Below are 14,504 nucleotides of genomic sequence, written 5' to 3'. Positions count from 1 at the left end.
AGTTGTAAAGTATAATTACACATACATAAAGTGTAATTGCACATACACATATACATACATGTATATGTGTATGTGAATCAGTATGTATGTGCATACATTTATGTGCATGTATGTATACATATGGGGCTTCCCAGGTGGTGCAACCTGCCAATGCAGGACATGAAGGAGACACAAGTTTGGGTTGGGAAGATCCCCTGGAGGAAGGCACAGAAACCCACGTCAGTATTCTTGCCTGGAGAATCCCATGGACAGAGGAGCCTGGTGGGCTACAGTCCATAGGGTCGCAAAGAGTCAGACACGACTGAAGTGACTTAGCACATGTATACATATATTTATGAAGAAAAGAGTCCATGAAGCTAAAAGTGTCTAGAGCCCACAAAAGTCCTCTTGGAGCCTTGCTCACATCACCTCTCAGGGTCTCAGTTTCCCCATCTGTAAATTGTAGCACATAACTCCATCTTCACCGTTCACCCCCACAGTGCCACAGTGCCACAGTGCCTTCCATGAACTATCACGGCATTACCATTCACTGATTCAGTTTGGAAGGCTCCCCGTGTACACCTCACACAGCGTCCAAACCTCTTAATGTTTCACTTGAAGCCTTTCACTGTTTTCTACTTTGAGTGTCTGCTTCCTGGGGAGGCACAGTTCTCCCACTACAAAGAGTGTGTCTGGGACGGCCTTCAGAATGAGCTGAGCCTCAAGTTTCAGCATGCCTTTGCACACTCAGAGCCCTTTTGCTTCAAATGTACCCTCTCTTCTCTGCCTGATATCCTATTCACAGAACTAATACATAATTTGTGGGGTCCAGTGGACAATGAAAACATGGGGTCCTTTGTTAAAAATTTCAGAACTTCAAGATGGCAGAGTAGAGCATTATGCCAAGCGCAGGGTCTTGCAGGAGTGGGGCCTGGTGTAACAGCACAGATCACTCTCCTATGAAGCTGGCTTAGCCTCCTCCTCTTCTGACATCAGCTCAGATCTCCTCTGCTTCTTGAAGCCATGCTTGGTCCCTAAGACAAATAATAGGAAGTCACAAAATAAGACCTTCTGATGTCCTAGGCACCGTGCCAAGCACTTTGTAGCCAGGGGCTCACTTAATCCTCACAAATACCCCAGGAGGTAGGTAGGATTATGGTTCCCATTTTGCAGTTGGGAAAACAGAGGCTCAGCAAGCAGGTGCCAGAGCAGGCATTTAAACCAATGGCTGCCTGACCTCAGAGCTCACGCTCTTACCAGCTAGGCTGTACCAACTCTTTTTTAAAATCTTGCCTCTGCTGTCGAATTTCTAAACTCCTCAACCCTCTCCCTGTTCCCTCAGTTCCTGGGCATCCATCCTCTGGCCCTTCAAACACACCAAGGAGTCAATGTGCTTACTTTCCAGCCAGAGTAGCTTCTGGTTTCCCAGGAGCCATGCATTGAACAGAAACATCTTTTCCCTGAGACACCTGGGAATTATGAGTCAGTGTTCCCACATTCCTTGTGACCCCAAGTTTAGTCTACTTGGGCCCCATAAGGTCTTGTGAGCCCCACGCCTCACCTCCAGTGCCAGTGTTAGTTCAGGCCCTTTTTATCCATTGCCAGACATCAACATCCCCCTCACTAGCCTGTCTCTCTCACCAATTTATCTGACCCTCTGCAGCCATCCTGTCTTTCAAAAACACGCAGACCCAATCATGTCTTTAAGATCCTCTGCTTCTCCCCATTTCTCTCCAGTCCCTGAGCCTGGTACACAAGACGTCACCAGCTGCTCCAATGGAACCCTCCCACATGGTCATCACTAATTGCTTATTTGAAATTCAGAAAGAGTTGTGCTTTCTCATGTCCCCGTGACTGTGCACACAATGACACTTTTCTACCTGGCATGCCCTTCCCAGAACTCTCAGAAAACTCCTGACAAGTTGAGACTCATTTAGCCTCACCTCCTCCAGGAAGCCTTCCATACTGGCCCCTCCCAAGTCTGAGTTAAAGGCTTTTTCTCACCAGCACCCCACAAAAATCCCCCAGAGCTCCCCTCTGGCCCATCACTTACTTACTACCCAACTGGGCTTAGAGCCCTTTGGAGATAAAGACCATATCAAATTCACCTCTGGGTCCCCAGCCTCTGGCACTGGAATTCTTTGGGACCTAGAAAGCACATAGATTTTTTTCTGAGCAAAAGCTATAGATGACTGACCACTGGGCCAAGATGCCTCTGACCCTGGTCACCTGTCTGGCCTCGGGGGCTCCACTGAAACACAGCTGGGCATAGCCACCACTGTAGCAGGCAGAGAACAGGTGTTTGAGTTCGAGCAGCAGCACTGAAGGCTCTGGAAGGAAGCAAGATGGACAGATGGATTGATTACCTATTGTGCTTGAAGCTTCTACAAAAAGACTTACATTCTCAGATGGATGTGCTCAGAAAATGAAGCATATCAAATAAAAAATTGAGACCTTAATTGCAGCAAAAAAGAATAACTTGTACAAAAACAGGAATTTAGTCATCATATTATACGGTTCAGCTGTGATCTACATGGTCGTGAGACTATAAACGCTAAATCCAACCAAAAATTATGTTTGTAATTGGATTGGGAAGTTGGGGTAAGGGACAGTGGCTTTGTAGGGAAAAGAGCTAGATCCTTCTCGTCCTTCACAGCAGGTCACTAGGCTATATCTCACATGGAAAATGAAGGAAGAGATGTTTAAACACATGATTTAGAAACATAGGGTTAAGTATGGGGGAAAAAATATGGGCTTCCCAGGTGGCGCTAGTGGTAAAGAACCCATCTGCCAATGCAGGAGGCATGAGATATGGGTTCAATTTCTGGAGAAGGAAATGGCAACTCACACCAGTATTCTTGCCTGGAGAATCCCATGGACAGAGGAGCCTAGTGGGCTACAGTTCATGGGGTCACAAAGAGTTGATGGGTGGCTGCCTCTGGGTAGTGAGATTTGGGGATGGAGGGGAATGGGTCTGGGGAAGGGGCCTTATAGAACTATCTGACTTTCCACACTATGTATGCGATGTTGGTGAAACACACATATCACTTTTCAATACCACTTGTGGTCTGAAAGCAGGGATCTGTCATGAGGCAAGCGTCCCATCCAATCAGCCTGACTAATATCCTGCGACACCACTTGCGTAGTTCACTCTAGCCCTCTCAGCTCTGGAACAAGACAGGGCTGGGCCTCCTCCCCTGCCCTCGGTGACCTAACCCCACCCTTCCACACAGGACGAACGCCCTTTGCTCCCCACAGACCAGTTCCTCTCACTTCTTCTGCAGACACTGCTGCTCCCATTTCTTGCCTTCCACTGAGGCTGTGCCTTTTGCCTCCACACTAAACACCTTTCTTCTCTTCTGCCTTCCCAGCTCTCCCCTCTGACACTAAGGCCATCGGGGACAAGCGTGTCAGCTTTGCCCAGGTCAGTACTGCAGGCATCTAGAGGGGCTGTTGTGGGCTGTGCCTCCCTGCCCGGGGCCTTGACACCACCCTTGCTCTCTGGAGCTGTGTGTGAAGGCCACAGAGCCCCATTCCCGTGCCGTCTCACCCACCTCTACCAACACAGCCGAGGACCTCTCTGAGTCTGTTTCCTCAGCTGGAAAATCGGAATCTTCAGGCCAACGCACCAGAATGTTCATGAGGGTGGACTGCCATGACCTTGGTGGAAGGGTCCAAGGGGACCACCGGCAGCAGCTGCAGCAAGAGTTCACATTTATCAAGTGTTTACAACATGTTGGCACTGTCCGAAACAGTGCATCATCTCATTTAATCCCTACTGTGGGTAACAGTATTACTATTTCACAGATGAGGAAACAGGAGCTCATCTGGGGTAACTTGCAGGTGAATCTACCCATTGTGCCCACATGAAGCCACAAGCATCTCAGAGGCAAGGAGAACTGCCCACCCATGTTCATAGTGGCATTATCACGGTAGCCAAAAGATCCATCAAAAGAAGAATGGATAGATGACATGTGCTCCATAGACCAAATGGAATATTACTCAGCCTTACAAAGCAAAGAATTTCTGACATGTGCTATAGCACAGATGAACCTTGAGGACATGATGCTAAGTGAAATAAGCCAGTCACAAAAAGACAAATATCGTTATGATTCCCGTGATGTGAGATTCCTAGAGTAGTCAGGTTCACAGACACCGAGAGTAGAAAGTGGTTGTCAGGGGCTAAGGAGTGAGGATGAGGAGTTAGTATTTCATAGTACAGAGTTTCAGTTTGGAAATATGAGAAAGTTCTGGAAATGGATGGTGGTGATTGTTACACAAGAAGGTGAATATACCTAATGCCACTCATTGAAACATACATAAAATTTGGTTAAAATGTTAAATTTTATATTGTTTATTTTATCACGATAAAAAATTTTAAATGTAGTTAGAGACAAAAAATAGAATGTATTTGATGTCACTGCACTGGATACTTATGAATGGTTAAAATGATATATATTGTCTTAAGAATATTTTACCACACACACACACATAAGGCAGGGAGACCCCGTACCTTGCCAATTTCTCTGAACCCAGAGTTTCAATGGAGCCTGGCACATTGTAGGCTCCCAAGAACATCTGTTGATTTGAATAAACTTCTGTTGGAAGGGAGCAGAAGCCTTCAGCCTGGGAGAGATGAACAGGATCAGGACTCTGCCTAGAGTCAGTTTTATGGCCAGCTCCGTCTTCCATATGGTCCAAAGTTCCATAGATGTGTAGAATCCCCAAGGACAGAGACAGAAACTGTAATCACACACTTAGAAAGCTGCTATTAATTGCTAGGCATTTTATACACACATAATAAGAGCTAGTAATTATTGAGTACTTCATCTATGCTAGATGCTGTCCTAAGAGTTTTCATTCCTAACAACCCTCTGAGGTTGCTACAATTATAATACCTATTTTGTGGCTGAGGAAATTAACACAGAGAGGTTAAATAACTCATCAAAGGTCACACAGCCATTTTGCAATGAAACCCAGACTTGTCTGCAGGCAGTCTGGTTTGCTTAAGGAACATGGTTTGAGCTACCTCGTGGCACTGTGTTGTGGCTGGCATTTCTGCATCTCCCCAAGCTCCAGCCGGAACAGTACTGAGAGCTCTTCAAAGTAGGGAGGGAAGTCAGAACCAGGGCTTTGGAGGCAGGAATGGGGGCTCTACATTGGGTACCAGCTCAGGCATCACCCAGACTTGATTCAAGGCTGGTTCAGCTTTTATTGATTGTCTGGTTCTGGACAAGCTACTTCACGTCTCTAACACTTGCTTGTGGCATAGCTATAGCAACAGTACTTGTCTCATGGGGTTTTCTTGGGGTTACGTAAATTAGTGAGCGTGCACGTCTCAGTGAGCGTGCTGCTGGGCGGGGGAAGTGCCCAAGACGTGGGAGTTGGGATGGCGCTCACCCACTTCCTGGAATGATCTTGGGCAACTTCTCTTCCTCTCTGAGCCCTACGGATCTCAGTCATGAAACAGAATTACTAAAACCAACCCCACAGGTTTGTTGTGAGGATTACACAAATACCTCACTCTGTATTTATTTCTATTTATAACTCGAACTCATTCTCCAAAAGTATTTAAGGCAGCTCACAACAATACATAATTTTTAACTGGAAAATGAAGAATTGGGGGCAAAGAGAAGGGAATGGAAAGAGAAAAGAAGAAATAAGATTATTTTTAAAAGGGACCAGCTGTTCTGACGTGTATTAGCACTCAGTCAATATTGAACATTATTTTCTGGCTGTAACATCTGTTCCCAGTGAACCTGACTACTTGATGTAATTAGAGCCTGGCTTAGCCTTAGCAATGAGGAGGGCTTCAGAGGACGTCCAACTGCATGCTTTCCGAAACAGGGAGAGCAGAGGTGAGCCTTGAGGGGTCAGATGTCATGTCTCACTTCAGAGAGACTCAGATTTTATTTGCATTACACATTGGGCTTTGAGTAAGATTTCATTTCAAGAAAAAGTTTCAGTAGTGAGAGAGAGAGAGAAGAGAGAGGGAGGGAGGGAGGGAGGGAGAGAGAGAAAGAGAGAATGGGAATTTTGTTTTAAAGAAAAGCACAGATAACTAATTTTTTCATTTCACAGAGATAGAAACCGAGGCTCAGAGGAGGGGAGTTAAATGTATTTTGTTATTTACATCTGTGGTAAGATTTGTCCTTTGGAGAAATCCATCAATCACAAGATAAACATTTGTTTTTGTCATTGATCTCTATTTAGCAGGCATTTCTTGAGCCCCTACTCGGTTCCTGCTGTCTTGCTAGGAAGTAAGCTCCTCAAGGAACTCATGGTCTAGAAATGGGAGTCAGACATTCACAGACCCAGAGGGACAGCTACTGCCTCGGCCTTGGGGAAGTCTGCCAGATTGGAGAGGTCCCAGACGGTGTCACCAAAGAAGGGGTGCTGACGTTCGCCTCAGAGGAGGGCAAGGTGGTGTCGGGCGGTAAGGATAGGTTCACCATTTCTGGTCTCAGCACTCCTTGCTCCCTGTCCTTACCCTTGTTGTTCAGTCTCTAAGTCGTGTCTGACTCTTTTGTGACCCCATGGATTGTAGCCCTCCAGGCTCCTCTGTCCATGGAATTTCTTAGGCAAGAATACTGGAGTGGATTGTCGTTTCCTTCTCCAGGGGATCTTTTACCCTTGTGTGTGTTAGTCGCTCAGTCATGTCCGACTATTTTGAGACGCCATGGGCTGTAGCCCTCCAGGCTCCTCTCTCCATGGGATTCTCCAGGCAAGAATACTGGAGTGGGTTGCGATTCCCTTCTCCAGGGGATCTTCCCAACCCAGGGATTGAATCCGGGTCTCCCACATTGCAAGCAGATTCTTTACCATCTGAGCCACCCTGTTTTTATCACTTGTCCAACTTTCTTCCCTGCCAAGTTCATCGGTGATTTGCGGGCAGGAAAGATCCTCACCAGTTTGTCCCGCTGTATACAATGTCCCCAGCACAGGAGAAGGAAAGGAGAGAAGGGGAAAAAGAAGGCATTCCAGGGAGAAAAAAGAGCGCATACAAAGCACCAGGGGTGGGGAGCAGTGCAGTTCTAAGAACTCTGAGTGGTTCTGGATGGTTCTAACCTTTGCAAATGACTTAAGTTTGATCAGACGTGTTTTGGATTTCATTTTGTAGATAATAAGAAATCACATGTCCTGAACTTAGACTCAGAGAACAAGGAACTCTTTGGTGGGTGGTAGTGTTATGGCTCGGGAGATAGCGGAGGACAGAGGAGCCTGGTATACTGCGGTCCATGGGATTGCAAAGAGTCAGATGCGACTTAGCCACTGAACAACAACAGCAAGTGTTATGACAGCTGATATGCCGTCTGAGGAACCTGGACTCTTCAGTTTGAAATGACTCTGAGGGCCCTTCAGGTATATATGTTCACCTGACAGATCATGAACTGTGTGCCATGAACAAAAGATGTGGCTCCCATTCTTCAGCAACCTGGCCACCATGGCATTTCTGTGAATTGCCTTAATTGTATTGCAGGATGTGTTACTGGATTTACTCTCTGGCATTTACTAGAAAATATTTGTTCATAGTTACTCAGTGTTCACTGTTATGCATTCTACATACTACTATCTCATAGACTCTAAAATATGATAGATTACAAGGCATATTCTAATTTCAGAGATAGTAATCTGTATCTTGGGATCTTGAGTTTTGATATACAGTTATCCTTAAATTGTCTAGTAAATTTCAGGGATATGCACATTTATATCCAAGAAACTAAGGCTCAGGGAGGTGACATATTCTGTCCTCAATCTCAGGACACATACTTAGCAGAGCTGGGTGGCTCCAAAGACCCATTTTTCTCTCTCCCTTTTTCTTCCCACCCTCCCATTGCCACCCTGAGAATTTAAGAGGCCCTTTTCTATCATCTTGCAAAATTTAGTCAGTTTTGCCACAATAGGCAAGAATCTGTTCCTTCCTTGTGCTGCCACCTGACCTGGAAACACTTTGTGGTGTGGCTTTGTTTTTATCTCCTTTGCATTTTCCAAGTGAGTGGATCAGCATGCTCCCATCATTTCATAACTTTCCAGATTAGCCAAGTGTTCTCATGTGACCCCCTCCTCCCTCCCGACTGTCACTTGAGTGGAGCGCTTCTATTTTCCTCCCAAACATGGACAGCCCACCAAGAAGTGCTCTGTGCTGAGGACTCCTCCCTCCTCCCTTTTTTTTCCTGTTGTTATTGTATTAACTAAGATGAGCCTGTACATACTCCCCTGCCCCCCAGGAGAGCTCTCTGCTGTCACCCAGGCAACTCTATTGTCATGTGGCAGAACCAGGGCAAGTCAGACTGATCAGTGAAAGAAACCCTCATTTGAAATCCACTGAGGACTTGTCTCCTGGTTGGGCTTGGGCTCAGAAGATGGGCAGATGCCCATCAGATAGAAACTAGCAAGAGAATGGGTTCAAGGAACAAGACCACAGTCTGGCTTATGCACAGATACAGTAGTTAATATTCAAAGATTTGCTGGGAGGTCGATAAGAGTTGATAGGCACGTGGAGTCGGCAAGTATGGTCCCTCCTGTATCACAGCAGTCCCCATTGGGCACCAGGGACCAGTTTCGTGGAAGACAATTTTTCCACAGATTGAGGGTGGGAGGGAAGGTTTGGGGATGATTCAAGTACGTTACACTTACTGTGCACTTTACTTCTATCATTATTACATCAGCTTCACCTAAGATCACCAGACATTAGATCCTGGAGGGTTGGATCAGACAGAGAACAGAGGTCCAGAGTCAAGAAAGAACTTGACTGAGATCAGGCAGCTCGTGGCAGGACCAGTATTGAAATACATCCCTGTGTGCTTCAGGCAAGCGATGTACTCTGGAAAGAGTGGCTAAACTGGGTGGTGTCTGGGGGTGGGGGTGCAGACTTCAGTTGTGTGCCTGACTCCCTACATCAGCAGCCCTGCAACCACTGCTGGACTCTCTCAACTTCCTTTTCTGGATGCTGCCCTGCCATATCCTTGAGACTTTGGCTCAGATGTTTGCATCAAGCTCTCCCTGCTCCCCTCTGACCTTGTGCTCTAGACCTTTAGGCTGGTCTTGTGCCTTATGAGGAGATCTTGCCTTTTATCTCTGCTAGAGCCCTGGCTCCTGCCTTTTCCTCCAGCCAGTTTCCCAGAAGAGCAGGCTTGGTGCCTTCTTCCTTCCTCCCTGGCCCTTCTCCATCACCTGCTGGGGGTCTGGCTGACATGATACTTTTCCCGCTGTTGGGGATACCCCTGGTGGCTTTGCCATATGACTTGCATTGATATCTGCTCCCCCAGGCCTGAACCCCCATTGACTCTACATTTGGGGCACTTGGGGGTCACCCATTCTGCTCTCTCAGTGTCCACTGTCCCCTTCTCCCCAGCCCAGGGTCTGCTTCTCCCTGATGGCCATGCTCTGATCCTAACACATGGATGACTTTTCAAGCTTGTTTGTATGTTTGAGTTTTACTTTTTGAAAACTGTCTTCCCTCTCCATTCAACCGGTGACTACTGGATTACTGACTCCCCAAGGCAGTGGTGTTCAAGTCTAAGTGTGTTTTAGAATCAGCTGGAGAGCTGGGTAGACAGGTACAGAGCTGTCTGGGATCAGTGGCTCTGGGCCCTGGACCTTGAAACTTGCATCTTTGAGGAGACCTCCTGCTAATTCTGAAGCAGGTGCTATTAGAATCATGTTTGGAGGAAACTTGTTCTTTGAAGAAAGGAAGGCACTGTGGCAGATAATAAGAACCACAGGAATCTCACAGTTGAACACTTGAGGTCACAATTTGGAGAGTACTATTAGATCACCAACACAACCCTTTGATTAAAACAAAAATAAAACAAAACATATCTCGCAAACTAGTATAGAAAACAAGGGCTCTGGAGTCAGAGAATTGGGGCCCCCATTTATTGATACCAGTTAAAAGACCTTGAACAAGTCACCTAACCTTTCTTGTGCTCTGTTCATTTACCTGCGTAATGCTGTTGCTGTTCGGTCACTAAGTCATGTTTGACTCTTTGCAATCCCATGGACTGTAGCACACCAGGCTTCGCTGCCCTTTTCTATTTCCCAGAGTTTGTTCAAATTCATGTCCATTGAGTCAGTGATGCCATCCAACTATCCCATCCTCAGTCACCCCCTTCTCCTCCTGCCTTCAGTCTTTCCCAGCATCAGGGTCTTTTCCAATGAGCTGGCTCTTCGAACCAGGTGGCCAAAGTATTGGAGCTTTGCCTTCAGCAACAGTCCTTCTAATGAGTAATCATGATTTATTTCCTTTAGGATTGATTAGTTCGATATTCTTGCAGTCTAACGGACTCTCAAGAGTCTTCTCCACTACAATTCGAAAGCATCAATTCTTAACAGGGCTCTTAATTCCTACCTTAGAGCATTGTCAGTATTGAACGAAACATTGTATGTAAATGTGCCCATTTTCATGTCCAATAAATGTCTGGAGAATGAAGGAAGAAGGAAAGCTAATGTGTTGTTCTCTCTCACTGTTGCCAAGAAGTGGGCCAGAGCTTTATATTTGCTATATCCTCTCACGCCTACAGCAAAGTGTAGAGGAATTCCTCCTCTTGGAAGTTCTAGGACGTTATGTGACTTGTCCAAGGCCATCAGCTTAGTGGCAGGACTGAAATTCAGACTGAGTGGCTCTCACCTTATAAATAGACATCTTACTTGATGTGTCGTTGTGCCACTCAAACCCGTAACTCATATAGTCCTTTAAACAACTCTTTTGGGATTTGATCTCCATCTCCTGACATCACGCTACAGAAAGACCACGAGCCTGGGAATGAGGACAATGGTCGTCCTGACTCCACCGCTGATGGCTATGTGATGCTGGGCAAGCTTCTCCCATTCCTGGATGGAGGAGCCATGATTCTGCATGGAGATGTGGGGTTGTAGAGCAGGGTGTCAGGAATACCCACGTGATGTCCTCAATGCGAGTCGCTGATAGTTTGAGAGCAGAGGAGGAATTTGGTTTCTCCATATGCCTGGATGCTGGCCTCTGCCCCCCCAACCCCAGGCACCACCGCCTCCCCCTCCACCTGTCCCCGACAGGGACTTCTTGGAGCAGGTCTGCCTCACCTCTTCTCCCCTTCAGGTCTGGGTGCCAGCACTTACTTCCTAGGAGATTGGCATGAGTGGATATCCCGTGTCCGTTGGTGGCAGGAGATAACATCTGCTTCCAGAGGGGATGGGCACTGCCTGGGAAGGGATGACCACAGATGTGGGATGTTGGCCTTCCTTTCCATGGCCAGTGCCCACCTTTATGGGGACACACTACAACACGAGCCAACATCCAACACAGTAGCGCAGGCTGTCGTGTGGATCTTTTACTTAGGCTTCTAGAGAGAGGACATTGACTTCCTGCTGGAAGCATGAGAGACAACCAGAGGAACTCAAGTAGGTCAGAGGAAAGGAAAACCTCAAACCAGAGCCCTTCCTGGCAGTGCAGGGTAGGGGTTAGGGGTGTGGGCTCCGCAGTTCTCGCCTTTGGGTTCCAGGCCTTGTTCTGCCACCCACGAGCTTTGTGAACTTGGGTGAGCCATTTGACTACTGAGCCACCTCAAAGTCTACACGAGGCATAAAGTCACACAAAGACAAGGCTGTCCTGCGATCATGTGCAGTGGACACGTGTTTTTGTTCAAGCCCAAGCTATCACTGTCAGGGATTTGGACTTCATCCAATACAGTTCCCCAAACTTTACTAGCAGGTTCTAACTTCCAGATGGAGTCTGGGGCACCGTGTATCCAGCCATACACCCTTGCCTCAGGGAACTCACAGCCTAAAATTCTTAAAACTGTTTTTGACATTTCTCCTTATATACTAGTAGCAATAATAACACTAATGAACACCTTGAGCCATTGACTGGACAATTACTACTTGGAGGTTCAGTGTCAGACACTATTTACACAGTACTGTTAATACCAGAACAATCCTTTGGGGTATGTGTCACCATTCCCATGGAGGAGGTAGACTGAGGCTGGAGGAGGGAGGGTGATTAGTTACTTGCCAGTGTTTCTGCAGTCATAAGTGATAGAGCTGGGTTCCAACCCAGGTCCTTCAGATCGTTGTAAAGCCCCCTCCTCCCCAGGCTGCCTCCACTGGCCTTCACCTCAGTGTTCCCCCAGGGTACACAGCTTTACAGATGGCTGAAATTTCCACAGGACCTCAGTTAATCCCTGCAACCACCTCGAGAGGCAGGAACCTTTATTACCAGACCTATTTTTCATGTGTGGGTTCCAAGTGCAGGTGAAGGAATCTGCCAATTGCAGCTTCTAATGAGTTATAAAGACATTGTGTGTCTTGAGATCAAATAAAAGACAACTCTGAGGCTGCCGCTTGGTGAGAAGCCTTCTTGCAGAGGCGAAAAATATGTGCAAACAAAACCAACAGCTTTCTTTATGTTCCCCAAAGTTGCTAAAAATGCCTGTGGGTTTGCACACAAGCAGACGCCCGTGCTGACAGTGTTGTGTGGCTTCTGTCGTGAGCTCTGGCAAGAAGAGACCTGGCAGGTATTTCTCACGTCTTTGTTAAACACACGCCAGACAAGGGAAGGAGTTCCAAGGTAGTCCCGGGGTGTGGATTTCTGCCAAGACTCCTTTTTATTTGTTGTTAAGTTAGGGCGAAAAAAAGACACCTCATATATGAGCCGACCATCCCTTGAGGTGATTGGTGTAGCTGAAAAATGCCTTTTCTGTACTTAGAGTCAAACAGCCCTCTGTCCTAATTTGGGTTTTTTTTACCTGCAAGTCCTGTGAGCTTTGCTGAGTTGCTTAGCCTCCCTGAGGGAATCTCAGTCTGCCCATCTATAAAATAGGTGTTGTCTTCTGTAGAAATGCAAGCTCCATGAAAGCAGGGACTTCTGTCTGTTTCATTTGCTCCTGCATTTTGGTGCCTAGAACAGTTCCTGACACAGAATAAGTGTTCTTCCTCAGCTGAATGAATGAATGAATAAGTGAATGAGTTGCTATCTTGTAGAGTCATTGTAAAGTTAAAATAAGATCATAGATGTGAAATTGCTTTCCAAACTGCAAATTGCCATATAAATGTGAGGATATATTATTATAGAGAACATGTTCTGGTTTCTATCAAATGAATTTATTCAGTCAATCAGTCAGTGATTGCTAATGAGCTTTTTCTTGGATCTGGCCTTGGGATTTAAAGAAATATGAGGCCTGGTTCCTTCCTTCAAGTGTTCGCAGTCCAGAAGGAAGATGTATGAGTAAATCAAGTACTAAAATACAGCAGAGGTAAGCATAGGGTGCTATGGGAACAGACAGAAGAGACAGGTCTGTACTGGAAAGGGGTAGGTCAGGGGAAAATGTTCCTGAACATTCTGGCAAGAACATTCTGAGACTGTCCCAATCCCAAATTCTTGTCAGACTCTTCCCAGCAAACCTAAGCCTTTGGGCCACTGGGTTTCCTTACGACAGTCTTTTAACTCTTGTGTCGTCATTTTCATCACAGTCCCTCCCTGACCTACGGTTTCTCTTGTTTCCATGTGACTCACTGCACTGCTGGGCAAAGCCCCAGCCTGGCTAAAGTGGCCCTCCACCCACTCAGCTGCCCTACCTGTGTCATTTACCACAGCCAGAGAAAAATGTGCAAACACGCCAATTGTGTCTGGCGAGCTACTATTTATTTTCTGGTCATTCCCCCAGTCTCAACTGTTTCCAACTTTCTTCCCTATCCCTCAAGCTCCAACCGCTCCTTCATCATTACTTCCATCTGGAGACCTTGCTTCCCATCTCACTGAGGAAATAGCAGCCCTCGGAAGAGAAGTCCCACGTGTTCCCATCACTCCCACCCTGGTGAAGCCCTGGGGAGGGCAGATTTACTCTGCCCGAGGGTAGAAGCGGAGGGAAAGCTTCTGGAGACATTCTCCAGGCAGGCAGCTGGAGAATGGCCACTTCCTACCCAGGGAACCATCTCCACCCCGTCTGGAGGTGTGAGAGAGAGTCCCTCCTGCTGACTCACGGGACACCTGGTGGGGCGAGGTTGGAGCTGGAAAGGTTACTGAGGGTCAGAGAGAAGCTGCTGGACCAGGGTCGCAGGAGGGGCCCAGTGGGGGAGGGAAAGGCATCTGAGCGGATGCTGAAAGACGGCAGGTCCTGGGTTTGTGGGTAGGCAGCCCCCACCAGGAGAAGGGTGGAGGTGTGTCTTCCTGAGTGGAGCCCACACACATGGCCCAGTGGAGCAGTACACTGAGAAGAAAGATGGCTCCTGGAAGAACATGGCTGACACAGCCCAGCCCGACCCCCAGGCAGCTACTCGCTTCATTTCTCCTTCTTTCCTCTGACAAAGCCCCCTGAGGGGCTGTAGCAAGGCTCTCTGCTGGGTCTTGGAGGAACACACACATGAAGAGCCAGCTTTTCCCCTCAAGACAAACAGAGGAAGACAAAGCCAACAGAAGACTCCTTCACTTATTAAACACGGACTGCATACTGACTACGTGCAATAGGCAGGAAACAAGACCGTCCTCACCCACCGCTGGCCAGGAGCTCACACTCCAGGGAGGGCTGATGGAAGGCCCAGGAGGAGAGACC

The 14,504-nt window shown here is 47.2% G+C and overlaps 1 protein-coding gene across 1 annotated transcript in view; it reads right to left on the bottom strand.

The window, feature by feature from the left end:
- Positions 1–311: 311 nt before the first annotated feature.
- Positions 312–14,504, bottom strand: part of LOC145505040 (uncharacterized) — a 387,325-nt gene continuing 373,132 nt past the window's right edge. The window contains exons 5-9 of the mRNA XM_081486711.1: positions 11,041–11,160; positions 4,493–4,664; positions 3,534–3,675; positions 2,209–2,309; positions 312–1,013 (exon numbers count right to left, since the gene is read on the bottom strand). Coding sequence (XP_081342837.1) covers positions 977–1,013; positions 2,209–2,309; positions 3,534–3,675; positions 4,493–4,664; positions 11,041–11,134 — 546 coding nt within the window. The 5' untranslated portion in view covers positions 11,135–11,160 and the 3' untranslated portion in view covers positions 312–976. The remainder of the gene's footprint in view (positions 1,014–2,208; positions 2,310–3,533; positions 3,676–4,492; positions 4,665–11,040; positions 11,161–14,504) is intronic.

The sequence above is a fragment of the Giraffa tippelskirchi genome, chromosome 5, assembly GCF_054371585.1.
Source record: "Giraffa tippelskirchi isolate mGirTip1 chromosome 5, T2T-mGirTip1v1.2.pri, whole genome shotgun sequence".
In the NCBI taxonomy this organism is placed as follows: Eukaryota; Metazoa; Chordata; class Mammalia; order Artiodactyla; family Giraffidae; genus Giraffa; species Giraffa tippelskirchi.
This window is presented reverse-complemented; position numbering and strand designations above follow the sequence as displayed.